At 47.8% G+C, this 25,748-nt stretch overlaps 1 protein-coding gene across 1 annotated transcript in view; it reads right to left on the bottom strand.

The window, feature by feature from the left end:
- Positions 1-25,748, bottom strand: part of LOC134983631 (zinc finger protein 436-like) — a 174,638-nt gene that overhangs the window by 12,154 nt on the left and 136,736 nt on the right. Inside the window, exon 8 of the mRNA XM_063949307.1 lies at positions 22,113-22,218. Coding sequence (XP_063805377.1) covers positions 22,113-22,218 — 106 coding nt within the window. The remainder of the gene's footprint in view (positions 1-22,112; positions 22,219-25,748) is intronic.

Genomic DNA, 25,748 nt, shown 5'->3' with positions numbered 1-25,748 from the left:
AGAAGACTGAGCAGATGTTGAATCTGGGGAGTCAATACTTTCAGAAGTGTTGCTGTAGGATGGAGACACGGGAGTATATGCAACTTTCAAATCTGAAGTCTGAGAACCTTGTCTTGACTTTACAGCTTGGAAATCTTTAATAGCTTGGTCTAATGTATCCTGATCTTGCACAGACAGAGATGTTGGAGAGGATTTAGCAGTAGACAAACTGTTGACAAATTGGCCAGAATGCCCAGATGACTCTGAATGCATAAACTTTGGAGCAAACTCCTGTTTTACGGCTTCGCAGAAAGCGGGAAGATCACTCAGTAACGGATCTTTAGATTCAATGAGAGGATTCGCCCAGTCCAGTGCTCTACCTTTGAAGAACAGGAGGAAGTATCTGATTGCATTGGCTGGAGAAATAGTCACTGAAGGTTCAGACTCAGTAAAAGCGAGGTATTGGCTCGCCACTGCACGAAACTGAGCATAGTCACCATCAAAGTAGACTGGAGCTTTTGTATCTGGTGGACACTTGGAAGGCTGAATGTCAGTTGAAGTCTCGGAAGACCATGTCGGACACTTGAGAGTAGAGGACTGGAATAAGCATTCAGAAGCAGGAGTAGAATCAACTTGAAATGCTCGAGGGTGGAGAGAGGACGTCATCTCCTGGATTGACTGACGGGAATTCTGAGCTGAGGTTGACAGAACGCTAGAAGCTTCATCTTGGGGTGATATGCGTAGAGCCTCCATCTGGATTGAGGCAACTGCAATATCTGAAAGAACTGTAGACTCTGGACATAGCGACAGGAGTTGCTTACTTGAAACACTGGAGAGAACCACACCGGGTTCGGAGGAACAAGAACCGACGACAACTTTGGACAAACGGATGGAACAGGGATTTGTCCAGGACTACTTAAATTGACTTGAACTGTAAGAGGCTGATCTGGACAGACGGATGGGACCGGATTGGGTCCAGATAAGCTTGAACTGGCTGGAACCGCAGGAGTCTTCGGACTGACGGATAGAACCGGATTTGATACAAAGAGACTGGAATCGGCTGGAACCGAAGGAGTCCTCGGACTGACGGATAGGACCGGATTTGATCCGAGGATGCTGGAATCGGCTGGAACCGAAGGAGGTAGCTCAGCATTGGAAACAGAGCTACTCGGGCTGGCTGGAACCAGAGGAGGCTGATCCGGACAGACGGATGGGACCGGATTGGGTCCGGAAGAGCTTGAAGCGGTAGGAACCGGTGGAGTCCTCGGACTGACGGATAGGACCGGATTTGCTCCGAGGATTCTGGAATCGACTGGAACCGAAGGAGGTAGCCCATCATTGGAGCCACTTAGGTTGGCTGGAACCAGTGGAGACTTTGGACCGACGGCTGGAACCGGGCTAGGTCCATTGACACTTGATTCTGTATAGACAGAATCCGGATGTTCTAATGATCCCTTTTGGAGTGGTACTGAGCTGGTAGCACTCTCTGAAGTTGGCAAACAAAAGTTCATGTCTGTATCTGTGACTTTAAGAATTCCTCCTGGGATCTTGGCCCTGGATTCCTCACTTGAGGCTGAAACTCTAAAGACCCCTCCTGGGGTTAATAGATCAGACACACTTCTTTGAGTTGCATGCCCGGATGCCACTTCTGGAACCTGAACATCAGATACCCCTACTGGGGTCACAACATCAGATACCCCTACTGGGGTCACAACATCAGATGCCCCACCTGGGGCTGTAGTCACAGACGCCCCTTCTCGGGCTGTAGGCACGGACGCCCCTTCTCGGGCTGTGGGCACGGACGCCCCTTCTCGGGCTGTGGGCACGGACGCCCCTTCTCGGGCTGTGGGCACGGACGCCCCTTCTCGGGCTGTGGGCACGGACGCCCCTTCTCGGGCTGTGGGCACGGACGCCCCTTCTCGGGCTGTGGGCACAGAAACTACTTTAGTTATGGGTAACATAGATAGTCTCTGTTGATTTCTGAACTTGGGATTGGGTCTATTTGTCACAGGACCCCAATCGTAGACTTTTTGGACACTCCTGTCCGGGGTAAAGGAACTTGAAACTGTAGAGGATACGTTGGAAGGTTTGCAGGTGAAAACACTGTGATGCTGGGACCTGTCATCAACTTTTGAGTTGCGGAAGGAACAGTCCTTAATAAGATGACTAGAACTTCCACAGTAAAAGCAGAGGTGAAGCTGCTTGCGATGCCGGCGTTCAGCTTCCGTGAGTTTGGAGCGCGGGTAGCTCTGGAATCTGCCCTCTCTTTGCACAAGAGGAGAGACTTTAGTTTGAAAAAAAGTTGACACGGAGGTCGCACTAGTCTCAATACTTTGAGCAGTACTCTTCACTGCCTTTAAAGCACCACTCAGGATTTCTGGCATTATCGGAATGATTTTTGTTAGGAGACTTTGAAGTTGTTCCAATAGATGATAAAGAGTGCTTAGTGGTTCAGAGTTCACAGCAGACAACAAAGGAGTCTTGAAGCTTTCAAAGGAGGAAGTCGCTCTCTCAGGAGAATTCGCTGTGAAGGGACTGCCATAGGACTGACTTGAGCAACAGCCATCCACAGGAACGGATTGTGCAGGGAAAGTTGAAATGACTGGAGCAGGCTTGACTTGAACAGGAACTGGAGAAACAGAACTTGGAAGGGATTGTTGCAAAGTATCCAAACGGATAGACATTCCCTGTAGGAACTGGAACATCTGCTGCTGCGCAGCCTCTTGACCATCCAAACGGGAGACCAGATTTTGTAAGGCCCCTGACCCCACATTCTGACCACCATCCGAGTCCATTGGCCTTGGACAAACTGTCAGGTTCGGTCTGGTTTGTGTCCCCGGAGGGGGCGCTAGTGGGTCAGTGGAGGTAGGATGGAAGAATGAAGTGAGGAGGCAGTACTGGGTTTCTGCGCATGTGCACAATGTAGATTTATTAATAACAGAAAAGTCCAGATAATAATAATGCAGCAGAAAGTAAACAAACGAATGCAATGGAAATGACAATGGTAACGGCAATGGTAATGGCAATGGAATAGTATGGTTTGAAACTGAAAGTCTATGGCAGAGTTTGTAATGCAGAAATGGAACCAGAGTAATTAAAACGTGGAGCCAGCAGAGGTGAAATGATGGTAGCAAACCTGGTAGAAATGCAGGAGACTGGATGGTAATGTTCACTGTGCTGTTGGAAGTGCACAATCAGCATGCAGGCTGAATCACAGGTGAGATGACGGAATGCACCTGGAGAGGGAGTCTCTACTGCTGTAGGCTGGAGCACACTGCAGATGTAGAAGGTGTGAAGCCAGAAAGGTATTGCTGGTGCTGGTACTTGTAGTTCCACAGAAGTAACAGGTACAGGAGAATATCCAGGAACACAGGGGATCTGGAGACTGGAACACAGGGAACCACTGGAGGCTGGAACACAGGGAACCACTGGAGGCTGGAACACAGGGAACCACTGGAGGCTGGAACACAGGGAACCACTGGAGGCTGGAACACAGGGAACCACTGGAGACTGGAACACAGGGAACCACTGGAGACTGGAACACAGGGAACCACTGGAGACTGGAACACAGGGAACCACTGGAGACTTGACACACCAAATGTAGCAGGAGAGCTGGAGTGATTGCTGGAACTTGTAGTTCCACAGGAACACCGGAACTGCTGGAACCTGGAACGGCTGGGACCTGTTGTTCCACAGGTCTAACACACAAGGAAATCTCTGAAGACAGAGGATTGCAAACAGGAGCCACCTGTTCACGGGATGTGACGTGTTGTCCAAGGCAATGTGAGAGAGCCACAAACTGGAAGTTATACCTCCTGCCCAGCAGTGATTGGACACAAACTGCAGGCAGAGATACTAGCTGGATTAGGTGTCCAGATCAGCTGTGAGTTAGCTGAAGCATTCCAGGCTGCAGAGGACTGAAAACCAGAACTGGAACAGAACTGAACTGGTTAGGTGGAGCACGGTGAGCTGTGGGCTGCAGGAGACTGAAGACTGGAACAGAACTGAACTGCTGGGACCTGTAGTTCCACAGCAGTGATGTGATGGAAAATGCAGATTCCTGACAGTTATATTATTTCTCCTAAGGGGTTTTTCATGGAACCAAAGAAACTTCAGGCCATCCCAAATTGGGCACAATCCACGTACTTAAAAGCAATTCAGCACTTTTTAGGGTTTGCAAATTACTATAGGCGTTTTATTCATACCTTCTCAGATTTGGTTGCTCCTATTGTGGCATTGACTAAAAAAGGAGCGGATCCTTCCAATTGGTCGCCTGAAGCCAAGTCTGCTTTTCTGGCCTTAAAGCAGGCCTTTGTCTCAGCTCCAGTACTCAGACGCCCTAACCCGGATCTTCCCTTTATAGTCGAGGTAGATGCCTCAGAGGTTGGAGTGGGGGCTATCCTTTCTCAGGAAGACCCGGAGTCTCAGGAATTACACCCATGTGCCTTCATGTCTAGAAAATTCTCCTCCGCAGAATCCAACTATGATGTTGGTAATCGAGAATTGTTGGCAGTTAAATGGGCTTCTGAGGAGTGGAGGCACTGGCTGGAAGGAGCAAGGCATACCATTACGGTGTTTACTGACCACAAGAACCTGTAGTATATCGAGTCAGCTAAACGGCTTAATGCTCGGCAGGCACGTTGGGCGCTGTTTTTTACTCATTTCAGGTTTATTATCACCTTCAGGTCCGGTTCCAATAATACAAAAGCCGATGTCCTGTCACGTTGTTTTCTTCTGGTTCACAATAACCACCCGGCTACTACCCCCATAGTGCCATCGTCTGTCATCCGGGCTGGCCTCACACAGGATTTATTTACACAGCTAGTTCTGCTTCAGCAGCAGGCTCCCAAAGTCATTCCTGCTGATCGTCTCTTCGTCCCTGAATTTCTGAGAAGCACTGTTCTAGCTGAGTTTCATGATAATAAGGTTTCTGGTCATCCAGGTATCACTAAGACCTTGGAGTTAATCTCTCGCTCAGTGTGGTGGCCAAATCTTTCTAAAGATGTAAGCGAATTTGTCCGTTCCGGTCAGGTCTGTGCTCAGTACAAGGTATCTCGATCGTTGCCGGTCGGGCAACTCATACCTTTAGCCGTTCCTCTCAGGCCATGGTCACATATCCATGGATTTCATGGTGGACCTTCCTCTTTCAGCTGGATTTCGAGTTATTTGGGTGGTAGTAGACCGTTTTAGTAAGATGGCCCACTTCATTGCTCTCCCCAGATTACCCTCTGCTCAAGGGTTGGCAGTTTTATTTCTCCGCCATGTGTTCAGGCTCCATGGTGTCAAAGTCAGAAAAATATCATGCTACACGTTGCCATATATTCACCTCATGCGCTTGCCCGCTGCACATGCACTTTCTCTGGCGTGCACATATTTGCAGTTGCGTGACGGCGCCTCTACGGGCGTGCGCTCGAGCACATGGTATGTGCATTTACGGTAGAGTTTGTGTGCGTCTAGCGGGCGACTCAATCACTGCTTAATAACTCCATATAGCAGGTATTATTGGTAATGTTCCCCTTAGTGATAACTGTAAGTTTGTTTAAAGTGAATTGGTCCCTGGACAAGGGAATATTTGCTACTACCACCAAGATCTGCACCCGCGGCGGCTGATTAAGGTTGAACAGTGGTGTTTGGTACCTAACCGAAGAGTATTTTAATAGCAATAATCCGGTGTTGGTTAGGTAAAGATTAATCGCTCCTGCATATAGTTATGTCCATTAGTAGTTTCTGGACATTTTCTATATTTGCAGTTCATTGTCCATGTGTTGGAAATCCTGAGTTTCCCTCCCACCTGAGCAATTTGATATAGTCACAGCCCACCTGTTCAAACTAACCTATGACCTTTTGTTATGATGCGAGGAGACATTCCTGTGTCCAATGAACAATGAGATTATAGGTCCCTTTGTAGTATACTGTATGCAGTGTATCTAAGTTCAGCCAGCCTGGACAGCTCACTCTCTCACTCCACAAACGGTTTTCATATTGACTAACTTGGAGCTGGTACCAGGAATAGCGCAGCGATCATTCCCAGTGTGCGTGAGTAATTCTCTGTAATCAACTCGCTCTTTGTTTGTATTGCCCATATTCTCTCTCTCTGTTATAGTATAAGATTGTGACGTTATTGTATATTTCTGTCTAGATATTCTGTTAGAATTATATGTTAGCATGTAGAGTATAAGCTGTAACTGTGTACCCCTTTTGATATATCTAAAAGCTCGTTAGTAAAGGTGTTGGAACCTCAGCAGGGTGTCCGTGTCTCTCTAGCTAGTACAAAGGGTTGCCGAGTTTCTCAATTGCTCAAACAGCTTGCATACTCACAAAGGTTCAGTGCTAAATGCATTATAGTACCACGGTATTAAGGTTTACAGTGTAAGCATATTCTGTGTTTAAAGTTTATAAAGGTTACTATATGTGTGTATGCTCGCTGTGGGTATTCCGTACACCCAGCACAGCGTGTGTACTTAATTTGCGTACTACGTGCGAGGTCTTCATACGCAAATAGCGTACGGAGTGCGTAGCATGTGCACATGGATTAGCAGCCATTACGGCTACACGGTATTAATATATAGCTAATGTTAAAAGGTAGATACTTGACTCTATCAATGGTTTACCCAGGGATATTGTCTCTGATTGGGGACCGCAATTCATCGCCCGTTTCTGGAAACGTTTTTGTGCCTCATTAAATATGAAACTCTCTTTAACATCTGTGTACCATCCACAGTCTAACGGACAAACTGAACGAGTTAATCAGTCGTTGAAACAGTATTTACGGCTAGATTCGGCCAAACTTCAGAATGATTGGTCTGAATTTCTTCCTTTGGCCGAGTTTGCCTATAATAACTCTTGTCATTCTTCCACCAAGGAGTCCCCATTCTTTTCGGTCTTGGGCTTTCATCCTAGAGCCAATTCTTTTTACCCTAATTTTCCAGTCTCCTCGTTGACCTTAACTTCCCGTCTCAGAATAATTTGGAAAAAGGTGCACATTGCCCTTAAGAAGGCTGCCTTCCGAGAAAAAAAACTTTTCTGATAGGTTCCGGCACCCATGCACTTTTAAGGTGGGAGATAAGGTGTGGTTGTCAACCCGCAACATCAAGCTCCGACAACCCTCGGCTAGATTGGGACCCAAATTTATTGGACCGTTCCTTATCATTAAGAAGGTCAACCCAGTTGCTTTTCTGTTACGCTTGCCAAAATCACTCAAAATTGGCAATACTTTCACTGTTCCCTTCTGAAGCAGTATTTTTCTTTATGGAAACGGGGCCTGGACTGCACACCCTGGCTCATTATAATGGGATGTGCGCTACCTTGCTGGGACTAAGTACTGTAATACTACAACATAGGAACAAAGGGTGCAGGTGCACCATACACCATTAAAATTATTATAAACCATAATATAATATTTGAGGTTCTTGGCATATATTGGCCAGTATATGAGCCTGCCCACCTGCTTCACGGTGACCTCATCGGACAGGTCCCTAACACTATAGGGGTTCACCTCTGGGACGCAGAGCACCCCCAGACCACCCCAGGGCATCACACAGAAAAAAGGATAGGAGTGAAAGATCAGTGTTAAGCAAATGAAAGAGGCTGCTGAATGTAAAAGAAAAGAAGAGGACAGCAGTAAAGTATCAGAATGTGAAGTTTAGCTGAGCAGTGTTAGAAGTGTAAAAAATAAGAATTTACTTACCGATAATTCTATTTCTCGTAGTCCGTAGTGGATGCTGGGAACTCCGTAAGGACCATGGGGGAATAGCGGCTCCGCAGGAGACTGGGCACAAAAGTAAAGCTTTAGGACTACCTGGTGTGCACTGGCTCCTCCCCTCCTCCAAGCCTCAGTTAGGATACTGTGCCCGGACGAGCGTACACAATAAGGAAGGATTTATGAATCCCGGGTAAGACTCATACCAGCCACACCAATCACACCGTACAACCTGTGATCTGAACCCAGTTAACAGCATGATAACAGAGGAGCCTCTGGATAGATGGCTCACAACAACAATAACCCGATTTAGTTAACAATAACTATGTACAAGTATTGCAGACAATCCGCACTTGGGATGGGCGCCCAGCATCCACTACTGACTACGAGAAATAGAATTAATCGGTAAGTAAATTCTTATTTTCTCTGACGTCCTAGTGGATGCTGGGAACTCCGTAAGGACCATGGGGATTATACCAAAGCTCCCAAACGGACGGGAGAGTGCGGATGACTCTGCAGCACCGAATGAGAGAACTCCAGGTCCTCCTCAGCCAGGGTATCAAATTTGTAGAATTTAGCAAACTTGTTTGCCCCTGACCAAGTAGCTGCTCGGCAAAGTTGTAAAGCCGAGACCCCTCGGGCAGCCGCCCAAGATGAGCCCACCTTCCTTGTGGAATGGGCTTTTACAGATTTTGGCTGTGGCAGGCCTGCCACAGAATGTGCAAGCTGAATTGTATTACAAATCCAACGAGCAATAGTCTGCTTAGAAGCAGGAGCACCCAGTTTGTTGGGTGCATACAGGATAAACAGCGAGTCAGATTTTCTGACTCCAGCCGTCCTGGAAACATATTTTCAGGGCCCTGACTATGTCCAACAACTTGGAGCCCTCCAAGTCCCTAGTAGCCGCAGGTACCACAATAGGTTGGTTCAGATGAAACGCTGAAACCACCTTAGGGAGAAAATGAGGACGAGTCCTCAATTCCGCCCTGTCTGAATGGAAGATCAGATAAGGGCTTTTACAGGATAAAGCCGCCAATTCTGACACGCGCCTGGCCGAGGCCAGGGCCAACAGCATGACCACTTTCCATGTGAGATATTTTAACTCCACAGATTCAAGTGGTTCAAACCATTGTGACTTTAGGAACCCTCAAAACTACATTGAGATCCCAAGGTGCCACTGGAGGCACAAAAGGAGGCTGTATATGCAGTACCCCTTTTACAAACGTCTGAACTTCAGGAACTGAAGCTAGTTCTTTCTGGAAGAAAATTGACAGGGCCGAAATTTGAACCTTAATGGACCCCAATTTTAGGCCCAGACACACTCCTGTTTGCAGGAAATGCAGGAAACGACCTAGTTGAAATTCCTCCATCGGGGCCTTACTGGCCTCGCACCACGCAACATATTTTCGCCAAATGCGGTGATAATGCTTTGCGGTTACATCCTTCCTGGCTTTGATCAGGGTAGGGATGACCTCATCCAGAATGCCTTTTTCCTTCAGGATCCGGCATTCAACCGCCCTGCCGTCAAACGCAGCCGCGGTAAGTCTTGGAATAGACAGGGTCCTTGATGGAGCAGGTCCCTTCTTAGAGGTAGAGGCCACGGGTCCTCCGTGAGCATCTCTTGAAGCTCCGGGTACCAAGTCCTTCTTGGCCAATCCGGAACCACGAGTATAGTTCTTACTCCCCTCCGTCTTATAATTCGCAGTACTTTTGGTAAGAGAGGAAGAGGAGGGAACACATACACTGACTGGTACACCCACGGTGTTACCAGAGCGTCCACAACTATTGCCTGAGGGTCCCTTGACCTGGCGCAATACCTGTCCAATTTTTTTGTTTAGGCGGGACGCCATCATGTCCACCTTTGGTTTTTCCCAACGGTTTACAATCATGTGGAAGACTTCTGCTGAGGAAGTCTGTTTCCCAGTTGTCCACTCCCGGAATGAACACTGCTGACATTGCTATCACATGATTTTCCGCCCAGCGAAAAATCCTTGCAGCTTCTGCCATTGCCCTCCTGCTTCTTGTGCCGCCCTGTCTGTCTACGTGGGCGACTGCCGTGATGTTGTCCGACTGGATCAGCACCGGCTGACCTTGAAGCAGAGGTCTTGCTTGGCTTAGGGCATTGTAAATGGCCCTTAACTCCAAGATATTTATGTGAAGTGATGTCTCCAGGCTTGACCACAAGCCCTGGAAATTTCTTCCCTGTGTGACTGCTCCCCAGCCTCTCAGGCTGGCATCCGTGGTCACCAGGACCCAGTCCTGAATGCCGAATCTGCGCCCTCTAGAAGATGAGCACTCTGCAACCACCACAGGAAAGACACCCTTGTCTTTTGGTGGCAGGGTTATCCGCTGATGCATCTGAAGATGCGATCCGGACCATTTTTCCAGCAGGTCCCACTGGAAAGGAATCTGCTGAATGGAATTGCTTCGTAGGAAGCCACCATTTTTCCCAGGACCCTTGTGCACTGATGCACTGACACTTGGCCTGGTTTTAGGAGGTTTCTGACTAGTTCGGATAACTCCTTGGCTTTCTCCTCCTGGAGAAACACCTTTTTCTGGACTGTGTCCAGGATCATCCTTAGGAATAGAAGACGTGTCGTCGGGATCAGCTGCGATTTTGGAATATTAAGAATCCAACCGTGCTGCCGCAACACTACTTGAGATAGTGCTACCCCGACAACCAACTGTTCCCTGGATCTTGCCCTTATCCGGAGATCGTCCAAGTAAGGGATAACTAAAACTCCCTTCCTTCGAAGGAGTATCATCATTTCGGCCATTACTTTTATAAAGACCCGGGGTGCCGTGGACAAACCAAACGGCAGCGTCTGAAACTGATAGTGACAGTTCTGTACCACAAACCTGAGGTACCCTTGATGAGAAGGGTAAATTGGGACATGGAGATACGCATCCTTGATGTCCAGAGACACCATATAATCCCCTTCTTCCAGGTTTGCAATCACCGCTCTGAGTGACGCCATCTTGAATTTGAACCTTTGTATGTAAGTGTTCAAGGATTTCAGATTTAAAATAGGTCTCACCGAGCCGTCCGGCTTCGGTACCACAAATAGCGTGGAATAATACCCCTTTTCCTGTTGTAGGAGGGGTACCTTGATTATCACCTGCTGGGAATACAGCTTGTGAAATGGCTTCCCATCCCGCCTCCCTGTCGGAGGGAGAAGTCGGTAAAGCAGACTTTTAGGAAACTGCGAAGGGGAGACGTCTCGAATTCCAATTTGTACCCGAGATACCACCTGAAGGATCTAGGGGTCCACCTGTGAGTGAGCCCACCGCACGCTGAAACTTTTGAGACGGGCCCCCACCGTGCCTGAGTCCGCTTGTAAAGCCCCAGCGTCATGCTGAGGACTTGGCCGAAAACGGGAGAGGGCTTCTGTTCCTGGGAACTGGCTGTTTGCTGCAGCCTTTTTCCTCTAACCTCTGCCACGGGGCAGAAATGAGGAGCCTTTTGCTCGCTTGCCCTTAAGGGGCCGAAAGGACTGCGCCTGATAATACGGCGTCTTTTTATGTTGAGAGGCTACCTGGGGTAAAAATGTGGATTTCCCAGCCGTTGCCACCAGGTCTGTTAGACCTACCCCAAATAACTCCTCCCTTTTATAAGGCGATACTTCCATATGCCTTTTGGAATCAGCAGCACCTGACCACTGTCTTGTCCATAACCCTCTTCTGGCGGATATGGACAGCGCACTTGCTCTTGATGCCAGTCGGCAAATATCCCTCTGTGCATCACGCATATATAGAAATGCATCTTTTAAATGCTCTATAGTCAGTAATATACTGTCCCTATCTAGGGTATCAATATGGTCAGTCAGGGAATCCAACCAAGCCACCCCAGCACTGCACATCCAGGCTGAGGGTTCCTTAAGGGCGGCCGTATCCAGGGACGGTAGTGCCACCTGTTTAGACAAGCGTATGAGCGCTTTATTCACCCTAGGGGGTGTTTCCCAACGTGCCCTATCCTCTGGCGGGAAGGGGTATGATGCTAATAACTTTTTAGGAATTAACAGTTTTTAATTGGGGGAAACCCACGCATCATCACACACTTCCTCAGATGCAGGAAAAAACTACAGGCAGTTTTTTCTCACCCAACAGAATACCTTTAGTGGTACTGGTATTATCAGAAATGTGTAAAAACATTTTCCATAGCCTCAATCATGTAACGTGTGGCCCTACTGGAAGTCACATTCATCTCTTAATCGTCGACACTGGAGTCAGTATCCGTGTCGGCGTCTGTATCTGCCATCTGCGGTAACGGGCGTTTTAGAGCCCCTGATGGCTTTTGAGACACCTCGACAGGCACAGGCTGAGTCGCCGGCTGTCTCATGTCATCAATCTTTTGTAAAGAGCTGACACTGTCACATAATTCCTTCCATAAGCTCATCCACTCAGGTGTCGACTCCCTAGGGGGTGACATCTCTGTTACAGGCAATTACTCTGCCTCCACATCATTTTCCTCCTCATACATGTCGACAGAACGTACCGACACACAGCACACACACTGGGAATGCTCTGATAGAGGACAGGACCCCACTAGCCCTTTGGGGAGACAGAGGGAGAGTATGCCAGCACACACCAGAGCGCTATATATTATATATATATATATATATATATATACATATATATATACATACATACATACATACATACATACACACAGGGATAGCCTTATATGTGTTTTTCCCCTTATAGCTGCTGTATTGTTAATACTGCGCCTAATTAGTGCCCCCCTCTCTTTTTTAACCCCTTTCTGTAGTGTAGTAACTGCAGGGGAGAGCCAGGGAGCTTCCCTCCAACGGAGCTGTGAGAGAAAATGGCGCCAGTGTGCTGAGGAGATAGTAGCGCCCCCTTCTCGGTGGCCTTTTCTCCCGTTTTTCTGTGGAATCTGGCAGGGGTTAAAATTCATCCATATAGCCCTGGGGGCTATATGTGATGTATTTTCGCCAGCCAAGGTGTTTTTATTGCTGCTCAGGGCGCCCCCCCCTAGCGCCCTGCACCCTCAGTGACCGAAGTGTGAAGTGTGCTGAGGAGCAATGGCGCACAGCTGCAGTGCTGTGCACTACCTTGGTGAAGACAGGATGTCTTCTGCCGCCGATTTTCCGGACCTTTCTTGCTTCTGGCTTTGTAAGGGGGCCGGCAGTGCGGCTCTGGGACCGGACTCCGAGGCTGGGCCTGTGTTCGGTCCCTCTGGAGCTAATGGTGTCCAGTAGCCTAAGAAGCCCAATCCACTCTGCAAGCAGGTGAGTTCGCTTCTTCTCCCCTTAGTCCCTCGATGCAGTGAGCCTGTTGCCAGCAGGTCTCACTGAAAATAAAAAACCTAAAACTAAACTTTTTCTAAGAAGCTCAGGAGAGCCCCTAGTGTGCACCCTTCTCGGCCGGGCACAAAAATCTAACTGAGGCTTGGAGGAGGGTCATAGGGGGAGGAGCCAGTGCACACCAGGTAGTCCTAAAGCTTTACTTTTGTGCCCAGTCTCCTGCGGAGCCGCTATTCCCCCATGGTCCTTACGGAGTTCCCAGCACCCACTAGGACGTCAGAGAAAATATGTGAAAAATGCTACACGAATATAAAAACACAATGTCATAGAAGTGCTAAAAGTAAATGTACGGTGGTGATGCCCCAAGGTGGCCCAGCCAGAGCAATATAGGGAGCCCCACGCCCCAAAAGCTCACCCCCAAACTGACTTTGTATATAATTAAAAGGATCATACCTGTGTCTTTTGTGCAGTCAGAATGTGCTGGTTCCCTGTTTAAAATCATGAGAGGCAGTGGGTGGGGTGCTAATCCAGAGATGAGGGCTGTCCAATCCCTCAGGTGTGTAGACACACACATAATATAGACTATATGGAAACGGGGCCTGGACTGCACACCCTGGCTCATTATAATGGGATGTGCTACCTTGCTGGGACTAAGTACTGTAATACTACAACATAGGAACAAAGGGTGCAGGTGCACCATACACCATTAAAATTGTCCTCTTTTCTTTTACATTCAGCAGCCTCTTTCATTTGCTTAACACTGATCTTTCACTCCTATCCTTTTTTCTGTGTGATGCCCTGGGGTGGTCTGGGAGTGCTCTGCGTCCCGGAGGTGAACCCCTATAGTGTTAGGGACCTGTCTGATGAGGTCACCGTGAAGCAGGAGGGCAGGCTCATATACTGGCCAATATATGCCAAGAACCTCAAATATTATATTATGGTTGTAATAATGTTAATGGTGTATGGTGCACCTGCACCCTTTGTTCCTATGTTACAGTATTTTTCTTCCAGGAGATTCCCTCGGAAGACTTCCCAGGGTAGACCTCCGGTGGATGTTCAGGGGCAACAAGAGTTCTTGGGGGAGAAGGTTTTAGATTCCAAAGTTACTCGGGGCCGGCTTTATTTTTTGGTTCACTGGAAAAAGGCTATGGCCCGGAAGAAAGGTCTTGGGTCCTGGATAAGGATCTACATGCCCCTAAAGTTAAGAGATTATTCTTTCAGGAATTTCCTCAGAAACCCGGCTTTAGGGTTTCTTTAACCCCTCCTCAAGGGCGGGGGGGGGGGGGGGGTACTGTTAGGTGCCGCGGTCCACAGCGCCGCTCGGTCTGCTTCCGAGCGACGCTCACGGCCGCCGCACCGCCCTCCCTGCCCGGCGCCTAGCAACGCCAGGACGCAGTGCGCGCTGAGCCGCCGGGTCCCTGGCTACGCTGGGACGCCGTGCGCGCTTAGCCGCCGGACCCTTAGCAACGGGGAAGCCACTGACGAACCGCGTTTCCCGTTGCTTCCTATCAATCAGTACACCTGTTAGCTCTGGTCGTGCAGCAGGGCAGCTGCACGACATTACTAATTAAGCTTCGCTGCAGCTATTGGAGGGCTCCCTGTTATATTCTCCCTCACTACCTGGCACAAACGCCGGTGATAACTTCCTGTATGCTGTTCCTGCCTTGTAACGTCTGTTCCTGGTCAGCTGTATCTGGTCGATCCTGCTCCCTGTGCTCCTGTATCCTGGAGTTCTGAAGCTGGTCCTGGGAATCCATCCTGTTCAAGTGAACCTGTTGCAGTCATCTGGGGGTTCTCGTTTGTTGGGGTTCTCTCCCGGTTTCGTGAGTAGCGGCCTCTGCCGCGTGCTGCGGCCTAGGCCGATTCGTCCTTGTGTTACTTTTTGTATTTGAGGTTTTTACGGAGGTTTCCGCTTTTCACTGTCCTCACCGGAACTCGGCGGTGCCATGTGGGGGAGTGGAAAGTGGTATCTTTTGTTGTTCTTTTCCTTTGGCGGCGTGCCGCACATATATTTAGTTTTAGGGTAGTTAGTAGCCCCTAGCTTCGGTTTGCTTTAGTTAGAGGTCCCCTTGTTATTATCCTGTCTCGGTTCACGCTTTGTCTCACTCTAAGACCTGGGGGCATTGGAGTTGGGCAGACCTAATCCGCCCTTCAAACGCGGCTGCCGTGGGCCCAAGAAACCATAGTCACTCAGGCGTGAACTGACCACACGGGTAAAACAACGGAGGTAGGGTGCTAGGGGCTATGTCCGTTCCATCCCTATTTCAGTGTCACGTCCTGGTGCTCTGGACTCACTTCGCAACATCTTTCTAGTTCTGAGCATCAGGAACGTAACAACTACAGCTGCCTCATGGGCAGTAAAGGCAATTGAGGCTTGCTCTTGATTATGACAGAGGAAGCCAGACAATACCTGTCTCATATTAAAACAGCTTCTTACTCTAGATTCAGGAAGCTTCGTCTGAGGCTGGTGTGTTGGCCACCAAGGCATCTGCTATGTCTGTTCTGTCACATCGTATTTTGTGGTTGAAATCATGGAAGGTGGACCTAGATTATAAGAAAACCTTAGAAATCCTCCACTTTTCTGGGGATCTTCTGTTTGGGGGAGAATTGAATAAGACTGTGTCTGATTTGGCGGCTGCCAAGACAGCATTTCTACCGCCCTCAAATCCTTCAAAGAAGGTCAAGGGTACCACATTTCGCACCTTTTGACCTCAGGGTAAAGCGAAAGGACAGTCTTTCCCTAGACCCTAAAGCCTGCAAGCCCAAGACCAAGCAGCCCTGGGCAACTCATCAGCCTTCCAGTAAGCCTGACAATCCTGCAGCATGATGGGGCAGAGGCCGACTTCTGAACATTGCCATATGACCACTTTTTTATTAGGAACGATTTGTCAACTTTGCGAGCATAAAGGTGAAAATCAAAGATACCTTTAGATGAACTCATCTCACTGAGTTTAGGTGAATTGGATACATCCAAGAGCAGAACCTTGAAGAGATGAATGTTATTCTTGTGTGTCTGATCAAGTCTCCCGTTCTCTTTACTTGGATACAGGACACCTCAGATTGAAGAATATAAAGAAATTCTTCATGGAGTTCACACCAACAGCGCTGGTGGACCACTCTCTCCTTTATGGTTTACAAGTTTGAGATTTGGCACACTCATGAGTTGGTACTTAGCAGTTTGTGTGGCGCAGTTTACACCTATTTTTATATTTGATAAGTTTGTGAGGTTATCCAAGTTTAGAATGGAAACCTTGCACACAATAGTTCTGTCTATGGGGGTAATTCTGAGTTGATCGCAGCAGGATTTTTGTTAGCAGTTGGGCAAAACCATGTGCACTGCAGGGGAGGCAGATATAACATGTGCAGAGAGAGACAGATTTGGGTGTGGTGAGTTCAATCTGCAATCTAAATTGCAGTGTAAAAATAATGCAGCCAGTATTTACCCTGCACAGAAACAAAATAACTCACCCAAATCTAACTCTCTCTGCAAATGTGATATCTGCCTCCCCTGCAGTGCACATGGTTTTGCCCAACTGCTAAAAAATTTCCTGCTGCGATCAATTTGGAATTACCCCCTATGTATCCTGGAGACTTCATGGTATCCCTGGATATACAGGATGCACATCTACATATTCCTATTGCCAAGTCACATCAGCAGTTCCTGCGGTTTGCCATCAACAGCCTTCATTACCCATTCCAGGCTCTGCCATTTGGACAGACTACAGCTCCTCGTGTCTTTACCAAGATTATGGCTGTTACGACGGCCTACCTTCGTCAGCAGGGAACACGAATTCTGCCGTATCTGGATGAAGTCACAGAAAGTTCTCCTCGGTCAACTCCAACTGACGTCAAGCTTCCTTCAGACACACGATTGGCTGATAAACTGAAAGAAGTCCTCTCCGGTCCCATCACAGAGCCCTGATGCAGTATCAAATCCGAAGAGATTTCCTATTGCATATTTAGTGACACAGCTATATTGTGCCATTTTGTTTTACAATTGAAATTACTGGAGTTGCCCAAGGGCTCCAAAACGCCTTGGATATGATTTTCTTACTTTCCAGCTGGTCTAACTCCAGCTCCACCTTCTGTCTGATAATGTACGGTATTGGCCGCGCTTTATGGAACCTGGGAACAGCTCCATCTTTGAGCACTAGCTTCCCTTTTATGTGTTGCAAAGTCCCAGTGCCTGGATGAAAAAGAGCTGTAGCTTGGTTAAGGTCTGTTTTCAGGGACAAAGGCAGGGTGTGTGTGATGCTCAGGCGTTTGATGACAAACCAGTCTAGTTTCATTTTTCGTAGCCATTTCCGACCCCACAATGCTGGGCCACCATTTTGAACGATCTATAAGTCAAGAGTCTCCTGCTGGCCATTATGCTGCACAAATACAGGCAACACACCGCATGGAATATTTTTCTCTCCAGTATATGTTTTAAGCAGTTTTGTTTAATTTAACATTTTTAAAATGGCGTTTGTACTCTTGCTGTGACATTACAGAGACTGCTGACCCTGTGCCCACTTCCATTTCAACTGGGTGACCACTGATTTGTAGAGTGACCCAAATTGCTTGTTTGTCACCCCCTTTCACTGCAATAACTTCCAGACTGCCCAGATCATTGCCGCTGTCTGAGTCTTTCAAAACATATGTATTCCTTAATCTACTGTGATTCTTTCTCCCGCCAGTGGCCTCCGCCCGATATGTCGGCGACCAGCAAACACGTTTAATGTGCCCCTTTTTGTTACATTTCCTACACAGTTCATGTTCGAACCTACAGTCCCTGGATGAAAGTGTATCTGCGCCACAGCGGTAGCATACTTCTAATGGGGGACCAGGTGCATGCAAGGGCGTTGTGTTTGTTGTTGTGGTCACCATTTTGTGAACTTGTGATGCAGACTTGCCAGCCATTTGGCGCTCCACCACATCTTTAGCTGCAGTTTCCATTGATAATGCCACTTGTAATGCGCGTGTAAACGGGAGCTCTGTCTCTGTTACTAAACGTTTTTGCACACTCTAGCTTAAAATCCCACACACCAGACGGTCTCTCAGGGCATCATTCAGGCCATCTCCAAACTAACAGTGCTCCGACACTCTTTTTAATTCTGGCACATATGCAGCCACTGATTCCCCCTCTCCTTGGTTCCGTTTATGAAATCTGAACCATTCTGCTATCAGGAGAGGCTTAGGGGACAAGTGTTCTTGTGAAATCCTAACAATATCTGCATGAGAATTAGTAGCAGGTTTCACAGGGGACGTTAAATTGTGGAGCAGACCATAGGCGTTTCCTCCCATTAATAGTACTGGTACCCGTTTGTCTACAGCAATGATATTTGCCAGAAAATACTGTTCCAGCCTTTCAGTATAGAGGAGCCAGTCATCTTTTTCAATGTAATTGAGAACCACAGAACAACACACTTAACTGCTAAAACAGCGCCTATAAACTATGGCAGATGAATAGTTTAAACATTCCTAATTAGGTACACCTCCTGAGAGACTGCGCGTGCCGAAAACACTATGTGGAGAGAGCAAAGAACAATATAACAAAGAAAGGACGGCTGCGCTGTGTGTCAGGAGATGATGTGTATAAAGAGAGCCGACATATGAAAAATTAACAATATTTTATATGAATAATTAAAAAACCAATAAATGAACTTGTATAAACCAATCCCATGGAATAAAACACACCTTAAAAACTCAGGAATGACATATACTCTGTAAGGGCGTTAAATGCAAATTCAGGACCCAATATTGGCAAGTGTCCGTTTTCCATAGGCTAAATAGACATAGCGTAAATTGATTGCCAGTAAATGATCACAGAGAGTTCCAAATGGTCTGTGTGCTTGCAGAAGTTGGATGTAATGGGTAGAAGGTATTTACCTCTCCAGTGGGCTGGGCGAGAGTCGGGCGTCCCCGACTAGCCGTCCTGCAATGCCCACGTCCACACGGCGGCGGGGAGGAATGGAGATCTCTAGAAGAAATAACTGGCTGTAGAGACGTGACGTCCAGCGGTCGCTCTCCAAGAATTTTGCAGCCAGATATGAAATCGTTCCTAGTTCGTGCAAGCAACACCTGTGACTACCTGAGCGAGGTGTGTGGAGGGCGGGGTCTGACGCGTTTCGTCACATACTATGTGACTTTTTCCACATCTTTGAAAAAGTCACATGGTATGTGACGAAACGCGTCAGACCCCGCCCTCCACACACCTCGCTCAGGTAGTCACAGGTGTTGCTTGCACGAACTAGGAACGATTTCATATCTGGCTGCAAAATTCTTGGAGAGCGACCGCTGGACGTCACGTCTCTACAGCCAGTTATTTCTTCTAGAGATCTCCATTCCTCCCCGCCGCCGTGTGGACGTGGGCATTGCAGGACGGCTAGTCGGGGACGCCAGACTCTCGCCCAGCCCACTGGAGAGGTAAATACCTTCTACCCATTACATCCAACTTCTGCAAGCACACAGACCATTTGGAACTCTCTGTGATCATTTACTGGCAATCAATTTACGCTATGTCTATTTAGCCTATGGAAAACGGACACTTGCCAATATTGGGTCCTGAATTTGCATTTAACGCCCTTACAGAGTATATGTCATTCCTGAGTTTTTAAGGTGTGTTTTATTCCATGTGATTGGTTTATACAAGTTCATTTATTGGTTTTTAATTATTCATATAAAATATTGTTAATTTCTCATATGTCGGCTCTCTTTATACACATCATCTTTTTCAATGTCAAGGTCACTTAAGGTGCCTATGGTGGTCATTCCGAGTTGATCGCTAGCTGCTTTCGGTCGCTGTGCAGCAATGGAGGTGAAAAAACGGCACTTCCGCGAATGCGTATGCGGCGCAATGCGCACGCACAACGTATTATTACAACGACCGATGTAGTTTCACACAAGGTCTAGCGAACCTTTTCAGTTGCACTGCTGGCTGCAGAGTGATTGACATGAAGGGGGCGTTTCTGGGTGCCAACTGACCATTTTCAGGGAGTTTTCGTTAAAAAACGCAGGCGTGCCAGGAAAAACGCAGGCGTGGCTGGGCGAACGCAGGGTGTGTTTGTGACGTCAAAACAGGAACTGAACAGTCTGAAGTGATCGCAAGCGCTGAGTAGGTTTTGAGCTACTGTAAAACTGCACAAAAACTTTGTAGCCGCTCTGCGATCCTTTCGTTCGCACTTCTGCTAAGCAAAAATACACTCCCAGTGGGAGGCGGCATGGCTGCTAAAAACTGCTATTGAGCAAACAACTCGGAATGACCACCTATATGTAGAGCCATGGCAGTGGGTCCTAACCGGTGCTCGCAGCTAAGCAGAGTGCACAGTGATTCCTTCACAAACACTGCCACTTCTTTCTGGTCTAACAGATATGGCCTGGGTTCAGAAGCCACACGGTGCCAATTGTTGTGTCCATGTAAGTGCTCATTGACGAAAAACAGACATGGAGACCAGGAGCTGAAATCAGCATGCCGCTTTCAACTTTACTTGACTGCAAACGAACATAAAGCAACACACTTTTGCAGCAATCTGCACAATTGCACTGAACAACAAAACAGTGGTGAAACATGGTACTGCAAGTATAAAACAGAAATGCACAGCAATGTAAATCTGACATAGCCAGATTCCAATGTCTAACACCCATAGCAACCAATTTGATTCTAATTATTATCTTCTAGAAGGTGCTAGATAAATAAGAAAAACATGCTTCTACAAACCCACACTTTAGTAAATATAAACCTTAGCATTACCAAACATCCTCTTGAGCAGGATCACTTTTTTGGACAGTAAGACAATGGGATTGATGTATCATGCAGTAAAATTGATTGCAGATGTGGACCACGAGAGAAGTTGCCCATAGCAACCAATCAGCTTTGAGGTAGCATTTATATAGCATCACATATAAATGCATAACATACATTAGTGCTGGTATACGACTTGTCTCAGACGCAAATTAGAAAGAGTATTTCATACAGATATTATTACTCTTATTGCAAAGGGAGGACAATATGTAATGTCAGGAGGATCATGGGACATGTGACACCACATCTCTTCCCACTGTTCAGGGAATGAATGGCTACAATGTTTCAAAGCTCAGAATGAGGTTACTTCTAGTGTTGTATACCAAACACCAGAGAGTGTGGGGAGGAGACTGGTCAGATCTCTGGGCTGGTAACACACAGTGACATGATGTGAGGGGAGAGCAGGAGTATAATAGGGGCTGATGGCTCCTGATGTATGAGATACACCAGAGAGTGTGGGGAGGAGACTGGTCAGATCTCTGGGCTGGTAACACACAGTGACATGATGTGAGGGGAGAGCAGGAGTATAATAGGGGCTGATGGCTCCTGATGTATGAGATACACCAGAGAGTGTGGGGAGGAGACTGGTCAGATCTCTGGGCTAGTAACACACAGTGACATGATGTGAGAGGGAGAGCAGGAGTATAATAGGGGCTGATGGCTGCTGATGTATGAGATACACCAGAGAGTGTGGGGAGGAGACTGGTCAGATCTCTGGGCTGGTAGCACACAGTGACATGATGTGAGGGTAGAGCAGGAGTATAACAGGGGCTGATGGCTGCTGATGTATGAGATACACCAGAGAGTGTGGGGAGGAGACTGGTCAGATCTCTGGGCTAGTAACACACAGTGACATGATGTGAGAGGGAGAGCAGGAGTATAATAGGGGCTGATGGCTGCTGATGTATGAGATACACCAGAGAGTGTGGGGAGGAGACTGGTCAGATCTCTGGGCTGGTAACACACAGTGACATGATGTGAGGAGGAGAGCAGGAGTATAATAGGGGCTGATGGCCTCTGATGTATGAGATACACCAGAGTGTGGGGAGGAGACTGGTCAGATCTCTGGGCTGGTAACACACAGTGACATGATGTGAGGGGAGAGCAGGTGTATAATAGGGGCTGATGGATCCTGATGTATGAGATACACCAGAGAGTGTGGGGAGGAGACTGGTCAGATGTCTGGGCTGGTAAAACACAGTGACATGATGTGAGGGGAAGAGCAGGAGTATAATAGAGGCTGATGAACCCTGACTCCCCTGCTGGGCAGTTACTTTATTGTTATGTCTATATGGACAGAGGGGGGTAAAGAATAAAAGATTGCTGAAGTAACAGAACAAGGATAATATGTGACTCTTTTCTGTAGTAAGTGTGTATTACTCACCTGTGCTGATACCTGTAGGGATCTCCTCCTCCTTACACAGCTGATCACCCATCACATACGTATCTTCTTCTATCTTTATATCTTCTACGTTAACAAGTTCTTCAAACTGAATAGAACACAGGGCAATACAAAATAAGATTTTACTTACCGATAAATCTATTTCTCGTAGTCCGTAGTGGATGCTGGGACTCCGTCAGGACCATGGGGAATAGCGGCTCCGCAGGAGACAGGGCACAAAATAAAAGCTTGAGTATCAGGTGGTGTGCACTGGCTCCTCCCCCTATGACCCTCCTCCAAGCCAGTTAGGATACTGTGCCCGGACGAGCGTACATAATAAGGAAGGATATTGAATCCCGGGTAAGACTCATACCAGCCACACCAATCACACCGTACAACCTGTGATCTGAACCCAGTTAACAGTATGATAACAACGAAGGAGCCTCTAAAAAGATGGCTCACAACAAGAATAACCCGATTTTTGTAACAATAACTATATACAAGTATTGCAGACAATCCGCACTTGGGATGGGCGCCCAGCATCCACTACGGACTACGAGAAATAGATTTATCGGTAAGTAAAATCTTATTTTCTCTGACGTCCTAGTGGATGCTGGGACTCCGTCAGGACCATGGGGATTATACCAAAGCTCCCAAACGGGCGGGAGAGTGCGGATGACTCTGCAGCACCGAATGAGAGAACTCCAGGTCCTCCTCAGCCAGGGTATCAAATTTGTAGAATTTTGCAAACGTGTTTGCCCCTGACCAAGTAGCTGCTCGGCAAAACTGTAAAGCCGAGACCCCTCGGGCAGCCGCCCAAGATGAGCCCACTTTCCTTGTGGAATGGGCTTTTACTGATTTTGGCTGTGGCAATCCTGCCACAGAATGTGCAAGCTGAATTGTACTACAAATCCAGCGAGCAATCGTCTGCTTTGAAGCAGGAGCACCCAGCTTGTTGGGTGCATACAGGATAAACAGCGAGTCAGATTTCCTGACTCCAGCCGTCCTGGAAACATATATTTTCAAGGCCCTGACAACGTCCAGCAACTTAGAGTCCTCTAAGTCCCTAGTAGCCGCAGGTACCACAATAGGTTGGTTCAAGTGAAATGCAGAAACCACCTTAGGTAGAAAATTGAGGACGAGTCCTCAACTCCGCCCTGTCAGAATGAAAAATTAGGTAAGGGCTTTTACCTGATAAAGCCGCCAATTCTGACACACGCCTGGCTGAAGCCAAGGCCAACAGCATCGACACCTTCCACGTGAGATATTTTAAATCTACCGTAGACAATGGTTCAAACCAATGTGATTTTAGAAATCTCAACACAACATTGAGATCCCAAGGTGCCACTGGAGGCACCAAAGGAGGCTGTATGTGCAGCACCCCTTTCACAAATGTCTGAACTTCAGGTACTGAAGCCAGTTCTTTCTGGAAGAATATCGACAAGGCCCAAATTTGAACCTCAATGGACCCTAATTTTAGGCCCATAGACATTCCTGTTTTCAGGAAATGGAGGAAACGACCCAGTTGAGAATCCTCTGTAGGGGCCTTCTTGGCCTCACCCCACACAACATATTTTCGCCAAATGCGGTGATAATGTTTTGCGGTTACGTCCTTCCTGGCCTTGACCAGGGTAGGGATGACTTCATCTGGAATGCCTTTTTCCTTCAGGATCCGGCGTTCAACCGCCATGCCGTCAAACGCAGCCGCGGTAAGTTTTGGAACAGACAAGGTCCCTGCTGGAGCAGGTCCTCTCTTAGAGGTAGAGGCCACGGTTCGTCCGTGAGCCTCTCTTGAAGTTCCGGATACCAAGCCCTTCTTGGCTAATCCGGAAACACGAGTATGGTTCTTACTCCTCTCCTTCTTATGATTCTCAGTACTTTTGGTATGAGAGGCAGAGGAGGGAACACATACACTGACTGGTACACCCACGGTGTTACCAGAGCGTCCACCGCTATTGCCTGAGGGTCCCTTGACCTGGCGCAATATCTGTCTAGTTTTTTGTTTAGACGGAACGCCATTATGTCCACCTTTGGTTTTTCCCAACGGTTTACAATCAGGTGGAAGACTTCTGGGTGAAGTCCCCACTCTCCCGGGTGAAGGTCGTGTCTGCTGAGGAAGTCTGCTTCCCAGTTGACCACTCCCGGAATGAACACTGCTGACAGTGCTATCACATGATTTTCCGCCCAGCGAAAATCCTTGCATCTTCTGCCATTGCCCTCCTGCTTCTCGTGCCGCCCTGTTTGTTTACGTGGGCGACTGACGTGATGTTGTCCGATTGGATCAATACCGCCTGACCCTGAAGCAGGGGTTTCGCTTGACTTAGGGCATTGTAAATGGCCCTTAGTTCTAGAATGTTTATATGAAGAGATGTCTCCAGGCTTGACCATAAGCCCTGGAAATTCCTTCCCTGTGCGACTGCTCCCCAGCCTCGCAGGCTGGCATCCGTGGCCACCAGGACCCAGTCCTGAATGCCGAATCTGCGGCCCTCTAGAAGATGAGCACTCTGCAACCATCACAGGAGGGATACCCTTGTCCCTGGTGACAGGGTTATCCGCTGAAGCATCTGAAGATGCGACCCGGACCATTTGTCCAGTAGGTTCCATTGTGCGTGGAATCTGCCGAATGGGATTGCTTCGTAGGAAGCCACCATTTTTACCCAGAACCCTTGTGCATTGATGCACTGAAACTTGGTTCGGTTTTAGGAGGTTCCTGACTAGCTCGGATAACTCCCTGGCTTTCTCCTCCGGGAGAAACACCTTCTTTTTGGACTGTGTCCAGGATCATCCTTAGGAACAGAAGACAAGTCGTCGGAATCAGCTGCGATTTTGGAATATTGAGAATCCAATCGTGCTGCCGCAACACTACCTGACATAGTGCTACACCGGTCTCCAACTGTTCCCTGGATCTTACCCTTATCAGGGAATTGTCCAAGTAAGGATAACTAAAATTCCCTTCCTTCGAAGGAATATCATCATTACGGTAATTACTTCAGTAAAGACCCGGGGTGCCGAGGACCATCCCTACGGCAGCGTCCGAACTGATACAGTTCTGTACCATAACCTGAAATACCCTTGGTGAGAAGGGTCATTTTTGACATGGAGGTAAGCATCCTTGATGTCCCGAGACATCATGTAGTCCCCTTCTTCCAGGTTTGCAATCACTGCTCTGAGTGACTCCATTTTGAATTTGAACCTCTGTATGCAAGTGTTCAAAGATTTTAGATTTTAAAATCGGTCTCACCGAGCCGTCTGGCTTCGGTACCACAATAGTGTGGAATAATACCCCGTTCCCTGTTGCAGGAGGGGTACCTTGATTATCACCTGCTGGGTACAGCTTGTGAATGGCTTCCAAAACTGCCTCCCTGTCAGGGGGAGACGTCGGTAAAACAGACTTTTGGAAACGGCGAGGGGAATACGTCTCGAATTCCAATTTGTACCCCTGAAATATTATCTGAAGGATCCAGGGGTCTACTTGCGAGTGAGCCCACTGCGCACTGAAATTCATTGAGAACGGGACCCCCCCTTGCCTGAACTTGTAAAGCCCTAGCGTCAATACTGAGGGCTTGTCAGAGGCGGAAAAGGGTTTCTGTTCCTTGGAACTGGCTGATCTCTGCAGCCATTTTCCTCTTCCTCTGTCAC

This window comes from Pseudophryne corroboree (genome assembly GCF_028390025.1).
Source record: "Pseudophryne corroboree isolate aPseCor3 chromosome 3 unlocalized genomic scaffold, aPseCor3.hap2 SUPER_3_unloc_2, whole genome shotgun sequence".
NCBI classification, from domain to species: Eukaryota; Metazoa; Chordata; class Amphibia; order Anura; family Myobatrachidae; genus Pseudophryne; species Pseudophryne corroboree.
Note: the sequence above shows the minus strand (reverse complement) of the source record. Positions and strands in the feature narration are given on the sequence as shown.